The following is a 19,674-nucleotide window of genomic DNA, read 5'->3' on the forward strand; positions in this document are numbered from 1 at the left end:
CGGGGTTCTTAATATGCACAACTCACAATAAGTTAAGGATATAGTGAAAAACTCACTAGATTTTGTAAACAGTGTTTGTTTCTCTTCACTGACTTTTGAAACAGGGATGTAATTGTATTGGGGTGATGGACACAACTATTTTGTGTTTTCCACATAATGGTCTCACTGTGTTCAGTGTGTCTCACTTATTGAGGCCAAAACCCCCCAAAAATCTAAAAAAAGAAACCTTTTAGATGATGCATCAATGTCAACATTCTATGGATATAAAATTATGATTTTTGCCAGAAAGTCATTCCAAGTTCATAATTCAAACAGCCTTGAATACATGACAACGCTTAATGGACGAGAAGCGCCACCTGACCATAGCGCCTCTTCAGGTTGGTAGTAGACAGTCAAATGTTGTAGGTGAACTTGATGAGTCTCAGTGTCATCAGCAGACTCATCAAGACAGAGAAGTACTGCAGAGTTTGTGACAGACCCAGGAGTGAAGCTCTGCCAGTGACAGTTCAGAACCATGACTATGATCAGCATTGCTGGAGAAGGCATGGTGATCAATACGCCGAGGTCAACATGGTCCCAAGGTTGGCTTTGGTAGAGGAGGAGCAACAGTCGGGGCAGGCGTCACCAGTGAGCGTCAAACCAGATTTGGTCATTGTAGATGGTCCAGTCACCAGCACAACCTCCAACTTTCTGTTCATGGATTATAATGCTTCACCTCATGGTGCCAGAATTGTCCCAGTTGGACTTCAGGAAGTGGAAGTGGCTTGTATGGAATGGCCAGTAATGTCCTCTGACCTGAAGCACCATAGAGCCTAAATTTTGAGGGTAATTAATATCAAATTGACTAAATTGTGTTTTTTTTTCAAAGGGAAATTTTATGAATTTCAGTCAAATTCAAACCAAATTGGAAAAGAGCTCATGTAAATAACAATGTTCAGATCTTATTGTGAGCAGTGAACCTCAGCTGCTCAGCAGTGTGTAAAAAGGCTTATGACCAGCAAGTAAACAACTAGATGTTCTATTTATTCATGTTAAATAAACACTTCCTTTTGCAGCATTGCACAATGTGACCAATATGTGTTTTCACCTTTCAGGCCAAACATTTTAGTGCTCTGAAAATATTGTGACCATGATAGTTGAGTCAGTCATAAACACAAAACAATTTAACATGTTAATTGTGAATTTCTGGTCCCTGTTCTTTTCCAGACCCAATAAAATAGAAGTTGATGACTCTCTGCTATTAAAGGGGAATTTTCAATCGATACCTCAAGTCTAATTGGGTTCACCATTTGACCAAAATATGTTCAAATGATCCCTCTGAGTCGTTTGAATTTGTCTGCTAAAAGTGATTTATTTTTCCCATCCTCTAATGGCTGTTACCAGAAAAACCAAGCCTTGCATAGCTGGCGTGGTTTTCCTCACTGTCAGAGTTAACGGCCTTCTCGCTTTTTCCCAGAGCTGTTGTACAACCTGACGGCTGATGCAGACAAGCGGCAGAAGAGCCAGCCGGGCCGAGTTTACTTCGTTCAGAGCGGATCTCAGATCAGCCAGATGAGCCAACAGCTGAGTCTGGACATCAACCGGGAGGAGTGTCAGCACTACACTGCCTTCGTAAAGGTAAAGCTGGCTTTGCACCCAGTCGAATGTGGTCGTCGGCGGATTTCGGCCACTTTCCCATGACACAGAGTGCTCTCCCTCTGCAGTGGAGATCCAAGCTGTTTGCTTTTGTGATCATTTTTTTCTTTTTTTGATTAAGGAGTCAAAGTTTGTTTATTTCTAAGAAAAAACATTCAGAAAAGCTAATAAAACTGTGAAACCAAAAGGGACTCAATTCCACGTTACTGGTTTAGGTCAATGCTAAGAGTCGGGAAATGTTCTGGATCCATGCTGCAGTCCAGAAATAGGAAACAGAGCCTCTTTTGTTATTGCATAACCTCTCTATTGTGCTCCTCTGTGGTTTAGTGGCAGCAGAGAAGCTCCTCATCCTGAGGCACGTCCATGTATCACCTCCTTTAATTTGGAGGAGGCCCACAACAGGCTGGTAAACTTCACTGGCATTTTTACTAGGACTTTCCTCATGTGTGGCAGAGCTGAAGGATGCTCGCTGAGATAAAACTTCATTTTCATGAATATTTTTGGGGGTGAACTTTTACGTTATCTTGCAGCTGCTTCATATCTGTTGGAGCTAAAGTGCTATCCATCAGGGATAAGTCCCCTCTGCTTCTATGTTTATCTTCTGAACCATCTCAGATGTTGGCAATCTGATCAACTCCTCTGCCGTCTCCTGAGCGCCTCCCTCCTGCTGTCTGTCTCGAGCCGTCATGTCCTTTGAGTTCTTTTCTTTAATTTTCTCATCATTTGTAGAAGAAAGCGAAGAATTTTTAGGAATGTTGGACCACTGCTGTTGGGCTCAATAAAGCAACTTTCTGGAATATTTAGAAAAAAACATCTCCAAAGGTTGAAGAACATCATGGTTTCCTGTAAAAACATACAGAAACATTTGGGTATTCCAGCAGATTCCACCTGCTCAGAAGCGAAAAGCAAATTTCCAAAAGCCGTAAAACCAGGCAGGAATGTAAAGGTGTGGCACCCAAATTACATCCTCAGCAGACTGTTTACGGGCTGAATGATGTTAAATATGTGTAAAAACCAAAGATTACGACCTTGCATGAAGTGTTTGTCCCAAATCTTAAACACTAAGCCCTGGCGGAGTCTGACCAATCACAGCACTCACCTCCTCCATGTGTCTGCCTGCATGAGCCAGTCCCCAGAAAAGTTATGTTAATGGAAACCAGCTGGTTAGCGAAGGGGGACACCCTACCCCCAACCAGTCCTCCATCAAAACACACAGTGAAAACAGGTTTCCAGGTTGCTATGGGGGTCAGCTGTGACCCAGCTCTGATAGAAAACTCTCACGTCGGGGTTGATCGCTCAGGCCTTGATTCATGGTGGAAGCACTATTCTGAGCCGCTCTCACGTTTATAATAACTGTGACCGCCTGTCAGCCTCTACTGTTGACTTTATGGGTGAAACTGTTCACTGCAGTGAAAGTGGACGTGCCTTTTTTAAGAAGCTGTGTCTGCTGTGGATCAAAAAAGGCAAAATGTCAAACAATGAGGCGTCTAAAAATAAATCCTATGGGACAAAATGTCAACCTCTAAATAAAAGCAGAAAAAAAGTTTCCATGCTATTTTTCTATTTTGAGGGAAGCTAATGCCAACAAGACTTTGATTTATTTATACAATCACCTGTTACAAACAAACCCCTCCAGAATGGACGCTCACAAACACTGCGTGGTTCTTTTGGACAGGTATGCACACATGGACTAATCACAGAAGGCTTTCAGAGCAGCAGCAGCACGAGATAGTAGAGACAAATCTTTGTTTTAGTTTTGAATCATGAGCCTAATGTTTCAAAATACAGATAACGCGCATTCAAGAGCCTTCGTTCAGGGCTTATTTTGGACCGCAGCCATCCAATGCTAGCTCATGGCTTCAGCTAACAGTTGGTGGGAAATGTTGAAACGGTGCAAATCTTGCAAATCTTGCTCCAGGCTTTTTCTTTCAAAGTTCAGTTCCACTATATGACAGACTTAGAGTCATATATCACAATTATTATTTTCCATGATCAATTTTCAAGCAGTTGGCACTTCTGTGAACTAAATTAACTACCAAATCTGAGTCCCTGATTGGCCAAAGTTCAACCCGGTTTAACTTTCAGCCTTGCATGTTTTTTAAGTATAGCTTCAAAATGGTTTTATAAACTTGCGTGTACACATAACAATTTTTAATGCGGAAGTCCAAAATTACTCTTCTTTACATAGACTTTTCATTGAAAGTGGTCATGAATGTAACTTCTTAGTATTATAAAGAGCTTAAAATGCCCTTTAAGTGTAATCTTTTACAATAAAACTATGCAATAATATTGTTAAAATACTAAATATGCTTCATTATTACCATTCAAATTACACTAACATAGCACTGACACTGGCAGCTGTTGAATTTCATTAGAAATTATGCAAATCTTCCATGTTGATCATTTTAGTGATGTTTTCATTGGAAGGAACCAACAGCTTCAATCCTCCAGATGGCTTTTGTTTGGCTATTTTTAGCTAAATAAACGCCACTCGGACTTCATGAGTTCTTCCTCACATAGGGAGGGAAAACGGTAGTGATGAGTGATGAATGATGAGAAGTTCAGGAGACCAGGGGAGCTGTGCGTGGGATGGAAATGACTGGTTGAGGTTGGATCTGCTGTGAAAGTCTCTGGGAAAGCGTCTAGACTGAATTATAGCAAAATACTTTGAATATTTTTTGAGATATTTATCACAAAACTGATTCCACAGTAATTATAGCAATTACTTGTGAAGCAGAAGTTACAAAAGGGCTCCAGATTACTTCTTGTATTTAGTCTATCAGCCTCAGCGGAGGGAATGCCGTCACTGGGCGTTGATTTAGTGCAGCAGGTGTAATGTCAACATTGCGTTGTGGTTTATTCTCTAAAATAAACTCTGGAATATGCGGTGCTGATTCTGTTCCCTCGTCTTTGATTCACAGCCTGTTGGTGACCTCCTGTTGGATGTTCTGCGATTTGTTTACATCTCCGGTCATTCATCCGTCACTATTTTACTCCAGCAGTCCCGTTTCATGGAGGGCGGGTGGGCTGGCTCGCGTGAGCTCTGACTCTGTGCCAGAAACCCTTTCCATTTGTAGTCAGCAGAGGTTTAGTGTAGCAGCGTAAACGCATCACCGTCTCCAAGGAGGGGCTAAAATAAGGAACCGAAGGTCTGCCTGTGACAGTTGTCTGTTTAATTTAGCCTGTAAAGAACCCTGTCCACTCCCCATTTCCACCCCATGGCCTACATTACACTATGTCCTACATGTGTGCCCCGTGTCCTCCTAACATTTGCTTGGCACCACTGGGATATTTGAAGGTCAATCAAACTTTTTATTCCGCAGCCGCCGCTCGCCGAGGCATCTTTGGCATGAAAGCCATCTGTCAGCGCTGCAGGCATTGTTGGGCTTTGTACTTTCACATGTCAGGGGGGAAAGGAGATGTTTCAAAGAGAAACAGATCATTTTAACAAGTCAATGATAGTTCCTGGTTGATTTTGATAAATGCAGCAGTCAAACATGGCTGCTTTCACTGTTGTTTGAACTTTAAAAAGCTAAGGATTTATTTGAAAAAACAAAAATAAAATCGTAAAATGCAAAAATGTTTAAAAAAAAAAGCTAGAAGTTTAAATGCTTTTACTCTTGACAACAAAATTCCATGTATAGAACACATAAATAAATTGCCAGGACTATAAAAAAGAAAGTAAGATGATGGAGGACATACATAAAGTAATTTACGCTTAAAACTGCATTTCGGAGTATTTCTTTATTCAAATCAATGTGAATTAGGAGCAAACAAAAAACTGCAGTAGGAAAAAGATTGTATTTGTTATATACTTATTTGTTTTCCACTTTGAGCTGGCAAATGGCTCTATTTTTGGTTGAGGTTGTGAGGGACTGCAAGCTAGTGGGAGAACATGAAAACAGAGAGCTCTCAGCAATGGTAAGGGGGGCGGGGTTGCTCTGTGCTAACTCCCCTCCCCCACAACTCAGAGGCAAATTTCTAATAAACTACTGACGCTTTGCAGAAAGTATGTCCTAGAAAATGACATTTTTTTTTGGCTAAAAACAGTATAATCATAATCAAAAGACCACTGGGAATGCTTTGAAAGCAGATCTAAAGATGATCGGAGTGGGTCTTTAAAGAGCTACTAATCTGCTGAACTGGATCGGAGCTCTTAAAGGTATTTGGCCCGTTGTTTGATCTGGATGACAAAGAAAACGTGACTCATCCGATGTAAACCGGCTTCCAAGCTGGTCTGAAAATACACAGCAGCACTGACAGGCAGAGCTCTTCACGTTTTTTATGATTGACAGATTACCTGCCTGCATGTGACTGGCGGTCGTTTTCAGAATAAGCCAGAGCGAAGGTTAAAAATCGTCTCACGGTTTGACCCCTGTCTCCTCTCCACAGAGAAAGAGGAAACTCTGAGGGCCAAGTGAAGCCAGAGTTCCTGTCGCTGCCTTCAGACTTTGTCTCCAGACGCAGTCTCGCAGTCACTGCCACACTGCCGGCTTTGTTTAACTCTTTAAAATTCAACGCTAATATGTTTCTCCCTTTATAGCAACCACCCCCCTCCTCTTTTTCATTCAGCTCTGGCCAAGAGAGCTGATTCAGTGAAAAAATATAACAGCAAGGTAATCAAAGCCAGCTGTCTCCTGTTATACATGCAGCAAGTTAAGCAGCCATTTGTGAAGAGTTTAGCAAAAAACTTTAAAGAAGTGTGCTGTGATGGCAAATCTAGTGGAAAATCTCATCAGAAATATGCTTATTGAAATGCTTTGACTGCAGCTATTATTATTATTAGCATTTACAGGATTTTAAAGAGGAGCTATCCGGGATAATTTTAGCTCAGGGTCATATTTTTATCAGGACTTCCCTACATGGCCGCCTGCAACAGAGTGAGACGTTGCACAGAACCTTCCTGCAAATCAAATTCTGCCTCATGCATGCACGCACGTATAAGTGAAGTGATTTTCTGATAGATTTACTCCGTTGCCATGGTAAACCCTTGAAGGTTTGTTGATCTTGGCAGCGTTGCATGCTGGGCAGAGTGTTTCTGCAGCCTCTGGGCCACGTTGTTGCCACAGGATGCCACCGCAAGGCAACTTTATGGGTGGCCAAGTCCAACCACAATGAGAGAGCTGCTCTTACCATGATTCCCACTTCCACTACAGAGGGAAGCCGGGGAGCGCTCGCTGCCGGGGCTGGAAGTGCCGCCTGCGGTGCAGCCATGTGTCTCTGTGACGCTTCCCCAACAATCTGGCGGAGACGTTGTTATCATTCCCCACCATGCGACACATTTGTTCACATACGTTGTCTTCAGATTCTGCTTCCTGTTTCAGCAGATAGGCCCCAGCTATAAAGGAAATTCAGCGTCCAAACAGAACACTGGGCTGTTTGTTTACGTCCTGCACATGCATCCTCCAGGATCTTCGTCAAGTAATTTGACATACTTTTTTATCAGGGTTTAGTCTAAAAACAATAGATTTACCCACAGGAACTTGCAGGAAGCATCTGGAGACCTCTTCCATCATCAGAGTGGAGCCCATCCTCCCTGTTGATATCTCATCCATCAGCACAAAGTTTTCGACTGACTAAAACAACATCTGTAGCTAAACAGCGTGGCAAAACTAAACTTATAAAACTGTGTTTTTGTTATTTTTTAAACTAAAATAACTGGCTAATAGTCCAGATGACAGGCTTCCTGTTTGTGCCGAAGAAAGATTAATCAAAAAGTTGAAGGATGCTAATCTCTGGAAGGCAGGAAGTCTTCAGAAGCTTGTTGTTCTTTCCGACCAAACTATTCAGGAAAAAAAAATATTTAGAAACTTTTAGTGAAAAAAATTTATGAGTGACCACCCTTGAATGATTTAAATTTGCCTCATTTAAATCCAAGTTCTTCAACAAACAAAAAATAATTAAAAAAACAAAGTTCTGGATTTAATATCAGCCTGAATTTTAGTTATAAATCTGTGCTGGAAAACCACTCACATATTTCCAACTTCACAATACTTTTTCTTCTGCCCCCATTTTCCTTTGACAGATTTAAAAATAATGCACTTATAAGGATGATGACATATTTATGCTTTCTCTCTATCCTTTAAAAGCTGCTTCCTTACAAGGACTTCTGCCATAATTCTTTGGTTACTTTTCCTGCAGCAGCTCTGCTTCACATGAAGTAAGTGAACGTCTGCAGATGCTTTCTAACTTCACATGCAGATCCACATAATCACTTTCTGCTCTTTTCTTGCAATTTTCCTTTAATTCAAACATTTACCCAGAAATTGAAACTCACAGATATCCCCACTTTTCAGCTCCTTCATGCACACAAGCTTCTGCTTCTGCTGCTGGAGAGCTTCTTATCACTATTAGGTTGGACATAATTGCTATGATAAAGCAGAAAAGTAGTGCTGAGAGCCGCGTCGAGGGGATCTGAAAGGAGACATCTGTGTGTTTATCGAGCTGATTTCCAGATCCAGAATTTACAATAATGCTCTTATTGTTAGCACTGGCGTTAAATCAAGTTGTTGCTGATAGAATGTAGTAAAAATAACACGTTGATGAATTTGGTATGTTTGAGGAGTAAACCAATTCCTCCTGCCAGTTTCCACTGGGGAAGTGAGGCACCTTTTCTCGGCTCCTTTATAAGTCCCAGCTGCAGCTGCAACTGTTCAGGGGTCAGATGCCGAATTCCTTTATGATGCGTGTAAGAAATCATAAAGGTTTCCCGTAATTTTTGTGAGCATTGTTTTAAAATGCCGCAAATACGTTAACATGAAATTCTCTATTTACAAGAAATGATTTGACTTTGAAAAAATTGTGAGAACATGTGTTTTTGCATCTTTTTTGGAAGTTTTGGGCATGCACGAACAGTGTTGGTCAGTGAAAAAACTATAGTGATGTTTTTAGTGATGTGGCCTCATGCGTGATGTACGTTTCCTGTCGTTCCAATGATGCTACCTCCTCTGAAGACAGGAGGTCTGCAGCGCACTTTGACTGTCGTCTTAAGTTTATCAAATTCACAGGATTTTGAAACTGTAGTTCTATCTAGAATAGCTGCAGACATTCCAACCCACAACTCAAAGGTGGATTTCTAATGAATTACTGCCAACGACAAAAGCTTTTTGATTTGGGCTAAAAATTGCATAATCATAATTAAAAGAACTCTAGGAACAATCTGAATATACATTAAAAAAATATTGGAAAAGGACTTTAAAATTCAAAGTTATTTACAACAACTGCAACATACGTCTGTTTTGTTTAACACTTTTGCTCTATTGCTTATTATTTTTCTTTAATAAGATAATTTTTTCTTTTTCTTTTAGCCAACCACAAATTATTTATCTGTCAAGTTCTATTATATTTAAAAAAAATGTATCATCATATGTTAAAAGTTGCCCTTCACTTTTCAATGGACCCCCCCGAGAAATTTAAAAGTACCATGTACGAGTACTGTTTACTTTTAAGGTCACTTTCTTTGGAAAACCTATTAAAGTAGATAATTTGCTTCAAAATAAGCTTTGATATGGTGTTAAGATGTCTGCTGGTACATTTTTTTATGTTTTACCGTGTAAGCACAGAAATCACAATTTTGTCAAATTTTTTAACAGTAAAATTGAATCCTAAAAAGCTTAAAGTAACTAAAAACAAGCAGAAAAATGTTTTTCTGATAGAATTGTGTTTTATATTTGTTCATCTGTTAAAGCCATATGGTCTGGCTGCTTTAAACATTTACCTTTAGACGGGTTAATCTATTGTAATACATGAGTTACTGAACATGCAATGAATCAAATATTACAAAAAAAACCCCAAAAAACAAAAACAAAAAAAATGAAAAATTAAATTAATTAATTAATTAAAAGAAAATAGTAAGTTTTCAGCAAAATGAAATCTAAATTGACAAATCTAAAAAAATAATAAAAAAAATAATAGAAAAGAAATGTGAATATATTCATCAACATTGGCGGTTCCTTGTTTTTACCACCTTTTTTTCTACCTTGCCATACTTTAAGAAAATATGATGAAGAGAGCAAACCCTGAACAAAAAGACAAAGACTAATTAAGATTTCTTTTTAAATAAACGCATTTAAACAGGAACAGGAAACCAATCCCAAAATTCTCAATCTTACCATTTTTTATTCAATTAATATGATTAACTTGCATATTTTGCTTCCTTTATTGACTCATTGAGGTTCTAAAATGCATATTTTTGTCATTTTATTTAAGCACAGAGGATTTTATTGTAAATCTAGTGTGAATATAAACAGACTAACATCTGGAATCACATCTGAGACTCTCTCCCTCCATCTGGCAACCTGAGGCAAAGTGAAATCTTTTCCAGTAAGTTTAAGTAAATATGACTCACGTTGATTGGGAACAAAAGCTTGTTGCAGCTATTTGGCCTCAGCTCTGCTCTGGCTTTTTTCATTTGGCTTTGGCTGCATCATTTTTTCCTTCTTCTATAAAATATTTGTTGTAGCAGAACATGTTCTGGAGGAACGGTGATTCATTCCTCAGATTCCTTCAGTTGTTTAAAAGTTTTGGAACGAATAGTTTGTAATAAAGAAGCAGAATGAAAGACGTTCATCACAGTGATGACCGTACTGATTATAAATATCTGAATTGGCAACTTTATGCAGTTTAAATGATCCGTATGTTGATCTGTAGTTTATAGTTTATCAAAGTTTTCTGTAAAAGTCAAATTTTTGGTTTTTATTTAATTCATTTTCCTTTTTTATGATGTTTAGATTAAGTAGAGTTTACTTAGTTTCAGCTCAATTTAATTTAAACAACTTGTGGTTGAAAGAAGCTTGAAGAAAATAAAAAATGTTTCTTAAGACAAAAACGAACTTAAGTACTATAAAGTTTGTCAAAAAGCCAAGGTGGAAAAGAACAATAAAAGTCAGAAACCTCAAGCTGGGCTCCTTCTCACAAAGAAGTCCTTGAGAGTGTTCCAGCAGGAAGTTATAAAGATTTTAAAAAAAATAAATATCCTGCTGCTGATAACAACAGTCTGACCTGTGGAGTTGCTCTCTGGGGACTTTAGCAGGATGTTTGCTGTGATTGAAGTCTGCTGCAGATGTGACGCAAATGGGCATCAAAATGAAGGATTCATTTCTAAAAATATCTGCAATTTAAATAAAGGTTCATTTGCTTTTTTTCATAAAAGGAGATCCTTTGTCCTGTTTCTGAGTTGACCCTCAGTAAAGTGTCAGCAGGGAGAGTCTCTTCTACAGTATGGATCCCATATGCCGCCCTCATTACTCTTTATGACTCCAACTTGAGCTCATCTCTGACTGAGCCCACACAACCCCTAACCCATTGACAGGCTGAATCCATTCATAACTGAACGCTCAAAGCTTTTTCCATTTAAAATTCCCTGGCTTTCAGCCCTCAAATGAAAGGGCCCCAACCTGAAAGCTTTCCAAACATACACTGTCCGTAAAGGAGAGCGTGTTTTCTGTTTCCTTCATGAGTTAATAAAGATTTCCCATGACCAGGCTTAAGCTTTATGTTTTTTATACTTTGGCCCGGAGTGGAGCGGAGCATCCACCGCCTTCTGCAGCCTGACGTCAGCCTCCCCGCACCCACTCCGCTGGAGCTGCTGGCTGTGCAGGAAGTGGGAAGCTGGGGGTGTTGCCATCTCAGCGATGGGCTTAATATGTTAGATCAAAGTGCGCAGCATGAGTGGAAATCGAGTAAAGCTCAGCCATGGAGGAAACCTGCAAGATATGCAGAGTTTAAAAAAATCCTGCTGTGGTAGAATCACAGGAGCAGTCTATACAAAAAAGTAAAAGCAAAGCACCGTTTGATCAAATAAATCTGATTCCCACCGTGTATATAAGCACTAAATAAACCTACTGACCCAAAAAAATTTTTTTCCAATGACAAAATGTTGTAACTACCAGTTATTTTCTCTGAAAACATGCAGAGCTCCAGGATGACCTGCATTCTGTGAATGAAGAAATGAATATGTAGGGAGGAAGTGCTTGTAGGAGTGTGCCATAAAGTATGTGTTGGAGCGCACAGCTTCTTTATTCTATACTTGAAAATTTATAGTTCTGTTTGGACTTGCTGTAAAACAGCTGTTTTTTTGTTGAATTTTTTTCTGGCAACAGTTTCAACCTGAGCTCTCCTAATAAATCATTGAGTCCTCCGGATGATGGAAGTTTCAGGTTATTTTTGAACAGCCATGCAGAATTGTTTTAGCATCAAATCTGTCTCCAGGGTCACAGAAATCCACCAAATGTGTATAATGTCCAGGCTTACTCCGACACAGAATGTGAGCATAAGTGTGTAGAGGTTCTCATAATAAAAGACTTATAGTTTCCACAATAATGTAATACTATTTTCTAAAGATAAATTTTAGATACATTTTTTTTTTAAATTTGTCCTATTTTTCCTTTAAATCACATGTTTAAAATAAGATATTATCATCTTCATTATTGAAAATTAGCGGTTTTTCTTTACTGTTGCTTAATAAATAATCTGCACTCTGACTAATAAGCTATTATTAACTTTAAAGACCCACTTTGATCATCTATTGATCTATTTATAAATCTTTACCAGTGGTCTTTTAACGATGAATATGCTGTTTTTAGCCAAAAGCCATGGAAAATTTCACCAACATAGTTTGTGCAAAGCGGCAGTAGTTCATTAGAATGTGCCTGAGTTGGTGCAGAGCAACCCCGCCCCCTTTCCTCTCCATTGTGGAGCGAAGCAGGGAGCATAGGGCCTGCTCCTAAGTCACAACAGTTTGAATAAATAAATAGTCAGAAATGTAATTTTAAGCTGAATTTTCTTATTTATGTCTTATTTCTTATTTTATTTATCTTAAGAAAAATACAAGAACATGTTATCAACACCAAAGGCATAGTTTTCATCCAAGTGGGTCTTTAAGCAGATGCTGTGAACCAGATTATGACAACCACCGTCATGTGAAGAAATTAGGACATCCTCATTAAATAATCAGCTCTGTCTTAAAAAATAGCTAATTTACAAATGTCCAATACTACTTTGAATTATTTCTTAATAAGAAAGTGATTTAATACAAATCAAACAAAAACATGAATATTATTCTACTCATAGAAAAATAGATCTAGAAAAAAAAATGTATATAACGGAGGTCAAAGTTTGGTCCTCCTGCCTCCTATTAGCTATTTTTGCTCCTTTGGCTGAAATTGCCTCATTGAGAAACTTTTTTGTAGGATCTACCAGTCCTTTCAATATGTCTTAAGTGTGAAGTGTCTAAACTTAAACATAGGTTGAATTTTGAAATTATATTCAATAGAAAGTTTTTAATAGGATTAAAAATGTCTTATTGTGAAGTAATATCACTTGGATCACTCAGTGATGTTTAAATTAATATTAAATGCGTACCCAAATATGTGGTAAAATATACAGGCTTTCATAGAGTTCTGTTTTTTTCACCTGACTGTATAATGAAAAAAAGTTTCATTAATCATTTTAGGGGTGGGATTGTATGAATTCACTTCAATCAAAAAAATCTAACTGTATTTGCCAATCATCATATTTAATGGATTCAATGTGTCACTTATATGTATTTTTATCTTTGGCTTTATTGCTGAAAATGTGCTTAAAATCAATCAGTTAGTCAATCAATAATGAAAGCTTAGAGTCTGTTTACTATGAGTGCATAGAGTCCAGGACTTTTCTTTGAGAATCTGTCAGCTTGACATCTGTTTCTATATGTGAGTGACCTGGTCCTCATTCTGAGGTAAATATAGAACTTTAAATGTTGGTGTTCAGCTTTCACAATTCCTATCCATTTTGTTTCTGTATCTGATCTCCGGTCCTTGACTCCACCCCACAGTGCACGCCCAGGAGTGAGAGTGAACACAGGGTTTGCCTGTGAGCGACGGAAGTGACCTCTCAGGGTGTGGGGATTGATTGTGGGGTTTCTCTCCATAGAGTTATAGGTTTACTAGTTTCGGTCTTAACTGCAGCCAAAAAACACAATGACTTTAAGCAGAGGGCAAATAATGACCCCTGGTGAGGCGTCAGCTCAAGCTTTGGTATCATTGATCCAGAAAACTGACCAAACTGACTGAAAAAAAATGAAAAAGTAGATATTTTGCATGGAAATGACTCATGTTTGAGCTTCACCTTTTGAATGGTGTTTATACAAAAACACTCTTTACTAAATAAAGCCCTTAGGTCCACTGTTGCCTCCCTGGGGGCATATGAAACTGTGAGGTAAACAGGGACTGGAGCTCCAGCCTTCTTCTCCCAGGAGGTCAGTTCACTGAGAGGCCAGTGGACAAGGGCCATTTCAAGCATTTTGTTTTAATTGCTACTGATCTTGAAGGCTTTGCCCGTCCCTCCGAGCGCACCAGCATGTGTCGTGCACTGACTGATTGCTTCACGTTACGCCCCGGCTGAGCAGCCCCTTCTGGAACAACGCGGGCTCTGTGCCTTGATGTGAGGTGAACGTCTTCAGCTTGGGGTCAGAGAATGACTTTGATGGAATAAAGTGTGTAGCTAGTAACTAACCAGCTAATAAAGCTGTTAGTCGGGCTTTTTGTAATCAGGGTTTTGCTAAAAATTCATAGAGCTCAAACTGCAACTTAAGTGTTGCTGTGGCAACGGTTTCTTTAAATGGTGTTTAGAGATTTTTGATGATGAAACTTCTGAGAAGCAGAACTAAGCGTCCGGATACGTTTGAAAAGGAAATGCCCCGTGGATTTAGAAATGATCAGATCTTAAAAGTAGACCTTACGAATTGCTTCATCACAGTGGAGCTCGAAGGTTTGTCGACTTCTTCATCTGCTTTTGAGGAAGTTTTTAGCTTCTCATTTCCTCTGTGGTGTTCTGCTCTTGGTGGGGGCGCAGCAGCGTCAAGTTCTTTCTATACTTTTGAAGGTGGAACTCATCAATAACAGGGGTCTTTGACCTGCAGCAGGTGCCTCTATTGTGGCTCACTGGTTAAAAAACAATGAAAAGTTTTCATTTTAAATAGTAGCTGTAAAGCAAAAAGTCAATAAGTAGTAAAGCCAAAACAAAAAACAAAAAAAATTAAAATAAAAAATAATAAAAAAAAGTAGTAAAGCCGAAACATTTTGACAGATTTTTTTGCACCGTTTACAACAGAAAATCAATTTGAAGTCAGTTAGCAACAACCAGACTATAATTCAAGGATTCGAAAACACTTAACTAGATCTGATTTCATTATAGTTCATTAGATTTAAAAATGTCTGGCTGTAATGCACCACAAATGGGTGTAAACAGTGTTTATTTATTTATTTTTTAAATAACTTCTGACGTTATACTACCTGCTACCACTTTTGCTGCATTAAAATGATTCAATGTGACACAGTGTGTCTTTTATTTTGAAAGGAAGTCATGTGAACCTTCTATCAACATTAAAAAAACGCCTATTTTCTCTTTAATTTTATGTTTTATTTATGCCAAAAATAAAAAAATAATAATGTATATCTATCATAACATTATTTTTCTAAAGGAGGAAGTCAAATTTTGGGTTGTTGTCAGTAAGAAATCAACCTGAATGGCTCTTAAAATGTTGAAGGTTTTTAAAAATGTATTCAGTGAAACATTGAGGTTATTTCTGTCTTTGTGCAGCTTTGATCCCTAAATGAAGCTTTTGTTTTGGTTCTGTCCTGCTCCAAAACCCCCTTTGCTGATGTTCGGGGTTGGGTTCGGCAGTAGTGACTGGCCCTCTGCCCGCCTGACGAAAGAGGATGGGTGGGTGGACGGTGGAAAACGCTGTGCTCATGGACAAAACAGAGAAAGCGCTGAAAAACAAGAGTGCTAATGAGCATGGGAAGACACGGGGAAGTGCTTCATATTGACTTTGTGGGCTTGGCTCCATGTCGCTGGACACCATTTAGACAGCTGCAGCTTTTCGATAGTGAGTGTGGAGTCACTGCCTTCAAAGAAAGAGCCTTAAAAAGGATGAAGGAGCAACAACAGGATCAGCTTTTCCCATGTAGGTCTTGTTGTGTTGTCATAGCACAGAGAATCGAGACTGGATTACATTAAACTCTACGTTTTATTGTCTCTGAACCACCAGATAGCTTTATTATTTAATACAAGTAATTGACAAAAATCAACATGTCAGCAATCCTTTCAAATCCAATTTCATCAGGATCTTTTAACCATCTTACATCCAACCCTGTGACCTTTTAGCATCTTGAAATCTGTGATAACAGACTGTTTTACGGCCTGATAATCTGCAGCGTAATCAGTCTTCGCACCGAGTATCAATTAGAAAAAGATGTTAAATTCCTCTAATGATCCAGACACACCGCAGCTATCTCTTTGATGTAGGGGTTCTGGAGCCGCAGAGTCTTTGCAGTAGCCTCGTTGTTTGTGCTGTTTGCAGAAGGACGTGAAGGACGTCTTCACCGCCATCACCTTCGAGGTTGCGTACAGCCTGGGGAGGCACGCGCTGGCCGGACACTCAGATCCGGAGCTGCCGGCTCTGACGCCGGTGCTGAGATGGAGGAAAGGAAACAAGATTGCAGTGAGGAATCAGGTAAACAGTAGAAAGGGAAAAAAGTTGAATAATTGTCATAAATTAAGATGTTTTGTTCTCTTCTGTCCTCATTAATGATAAAAAATGTGATTTCAGAGGATCAACTTACTCGTTTCAAGTCCAATTCAAGCTTTATTGAGCCAAAATCATTTTCTGGGAAATCATTTTTAGATTATTATTTATAGAAACTTGCCATAACTCTCAAGAGTTTGACAATTTCTGTATGCACACATCATAACCCAAGATTTTTTTTGAAAATATACACAAAATAGTTAAACTATAAGTGAACTTCTTGTAGCTGTGTTGGTTAAAAATCATACTTCTTTCAGAATAAGAGTCTAGACGTTATTAGATTTATTCATAGTTTGCTTCCTAGCTCATATATTTCTATAGTAGACTCTCTTAAAGTCCTTTTCTCCCCACACCTGATATACTGTAAAACAAAAGTTATTTCTCCCAGCTGCTGCTGCAGAAGGAGTGAAGGAAACGCTCAAACGGGGGGTTGTAATGATTTGTCTGTGAGGTTTTCTTGAGAGGAATCCAAAAACACTGGTTCATTTGTTTTCTTTGCGAACCCCCTCTAACTTTCCCCACATGAGTTTTCTCAGCGTCTGGATGAGGGGGTTGGGGGGATAGAGAAGAGAGGACAGATTTGCATCTTTTGGAATCTACAGAATCCATTTATCGAGTTGAACCACTTCTCTGTAGTTCCCTTTCATCATCGAGCTTCAAAGTGAATCACCTCCTTGATTCATCATAGGAGACAGATAAGACAGATTTGGTGGGGTAAAAATCTACTAGATGAGGGCTTTAATGACAACCCAACACTGCCCTCTAGTCTCATCGTGGAGTCAGTGTCGTGCATGAGGTCATCTGAAGCGCCTCTCTTCTCCGTTTTCTCCTCAGACCTGGTTTGAGAAGAACTGCCTTTCGGACGACTGCGCTGCAGATCTGAGGCTTCACGGGAAACTGCTGCTTTCTGGGTAAAAACTCTCAGCTTTGTTGTTTCGATTCGCCCTCTCGTCTGAGGAAACAGTGACGTCACAGGCCTTGTGGGTGTGGATCCATGACACACGCTTTGAGAAAATCCATGTTTTTCCATAGTTACAGTGTTGCCTTACTTTTCTGTGGATCCTTCCTCTCTGTAGACAAAATAACAGTTTATTTCTGCTCTGCTACTAAGAAAAGTGGGTAGCTTTTTCTACACCATTCAGTGTTTTACTCTTAAAAAAAAGGAAAATTTGTTCCACTATAAAAAAAGATTTTACAGAAATAAAAGAGGTATTTTTTGTTTCAAACAGGTTGCATGTCAAACCTCATTTGGCGCTTGGAGCAGTAAGGAACGTCTCCCTAAACATCACCATCTCCAACGCCGGAGACGACGCCTACGACACCAACATCCACTTCAACTTTTCCAGAGAGGTTTTCTACATCAACTTCTGGCAGAAGGTCTGTGGCTCTCAGAGAAACCTGCAGCTTTATCACTCGAGTACATGTTTGCTTCTGTAATCCAGTGGTCTGTTTGTTGGCTTTAGACGCGAAAATGGACTTTAAACAAGAAAACGAAGCAGAATTTATTTAGATTTTTCAAATTTCTTCAAGCAAGTTTACACTAAATAAACATACCCTTGGACATTTATTGGACACTTAAAAAGGTGATCTAAAGAGCTGAAGAAATAACATTATGAGATATAACGCTGCATTAATGGAATAATTAAGTGTTAAACATGATCAGGGCCATTAGTTACTTCCTTTAGCACTACTTTGTTGCTTAATTCAGTTTCAGTGAAATTTAAGCCAAAGAATTCAGTTTTAAAGCTGCAACATGTGAGGTACCAAACAAGCCCAAACCATCATTCCTCCACCACTCTTCTTTGGTGATAGCACGAGACTGTTTCTGCCAATTTGTGTCGTGAACAAACAGGAGCTTTGGACTTTTCGATCATATGATACTGGAGATCTTTACAGCAACAACATTTAAAACAATCTTTGTTTGTCTTTTTATAGTAAATCTTATATTGAACCACTTTTTTTAAACATTCCAGACTTAACAGGTTTAGTTTTGGCAAATTTTATAAAAGTTTGGAATTAGGGAGGGACTTTTTGGGACGTGGCTCCTGGAAACATCTTAAATGTCTTAATTGTTTCAATCTTAGAATCATGTTTTTTTATAGTTTAATAGATTGCACAAAAATCATGATAACTGTCAATAAGTGGTTCTTAAATATGATTTTTTTCATCTAGAAACTGTTTAAAATCTTGTTTTATTTAGAAATAATCTTAACTAATTGAGCTTCTACTGAAGCAAATCATCCATCCATAGTTTTTTATTGTTTTTTGTGGCAAAAATCCAAATCCAGTGACTAATATATTGTGAATTTTCCATGCAATTAAGTCTGGTTTTTATCAGCTGATGGAATATGCTACAAGTCCCTCCAATAATCTCCAAAACAAACATTGTAAGCTATTTATCTTAATACAAAACACACAAAGTTTCTAATGGTTGTTACAAAAGTTAAATTAACAGTGCAGCACCTTATATGTAGGGGTTAAAATAGTAAGAAAATCAACACAATGCCTCCTTCACTTTAAATATTTATACTTTTATTTTAGAAGTTTATTTTAGTGTCTAAGCAATTGTCTTTAGATGAAATATTTTAAATAATTTGTGAGTTTATGTGGACAAATTTAATTAAATGAGTGGTTAGAGAATTTGACATTGTGAAGATATAAATACTACACAATAGAAGGTTACGTGTATCTAAATATTTATAAATAGAAATACTACACAAAATTGAAATAAAGAGATTAAATGTGCTTAACCATAATGTACACTATAAAAAAGTAAATATTATTAGTGGAGTAATTTAGGATGCTGGAAAGGGAGGTTGGAACAGGGCGGCTCTATGTCCTCCCTGATAATAAACCATATGGATGCTGTCACTATAAGAACCTTTCTGGGGAAATTATGGTCTAAATGTTTGTAAGTATTCACAAAAAGTCCAATATTTGTATATCTTTTTTTTTTTTGCTTCAGGCTGTGTGTAGAAATAAAAGCTTAACAATGTACAAGAAAAAACATGCGAGTATATTATGAAGTCAGACAGCTGTTTGCGCCGATGAACTCACAGTTTGTTTTGAGCTGCAGCAGTAAAACAAAGCTGGGAGCTTCAGCGAGAGCAGCAACAGCTGTAACATCTCAGAGGGCAGCTCCTCTGGTTGACCTGTCAGACTCCTCTGACTCGTTCAAGACGGACAAACCGTGTCAACAATGAATGAGCCATATGCTTGAAAAGATGGCCAAGCACAAAACAGCCCAGATTCCCTCAGCTTTGATTTATATTCCACCCAAAATGTATGATTTGTGCTATGAACTGGTTTTATATGCAGGTATGAAAAAAAATGTTCACGCTCATCATTTACTATTTCATCTATAGACATCTCACTCCCATCAGAACTAGGGGTGTTGCGGATCACGGATTATCCGTGGTCCGTACGGATCAGAAGCCACGGTTCGGGACACGGTTCGGACACGTGTGTAC

General features: G+C 38.6%; 1 protein-coding gene across 1 annotated transcript in view; it reads left to right on the plus strand.

Moving 5' to 3' along the window:
• The window catches only part of itga9 (integrin, alpha 9), a 57,794-nt gene that overhangs the window by 18,128 nt on the left and 19,992 nt on the right, over positions 1-19,674 (plus strand). Inside the window, exons 15-18 of the mRNA XM_024296510.2 lie at positions 1,457-1,617; positions 15,980-16,132; positions 17,039-17,115; positions 17,434-17,581. Of these exons, the coding sequence (XP_024152278.1) occupies positions 1,457-1,617; positions 15,980-16,132; positions 17,039-17,115; positions 17,434-17,581 (539 nt within the window). The remainder of the gene's footprint in view (positions 1-1,456; positions 1,618-15,979; positions 16,133-17,038; positions 17,116-17,433; positions 17,582-19,674) is intronic.

This window comes from Oryzias melastigma, linkage group LG15 (assembly GCF_002922805.2).
Source record: "Oryzias melastigma strain HK-1 linkage group LG15, ASM292280v2, whole genome shotgun sequence".
Classification (NCBI taxonomy): Eukaryota; Metazoa; Chordata; class Actinopteri; order Beloniformes; family Adrianichthyidae; genus Oryzias; species Oryzias melastigma.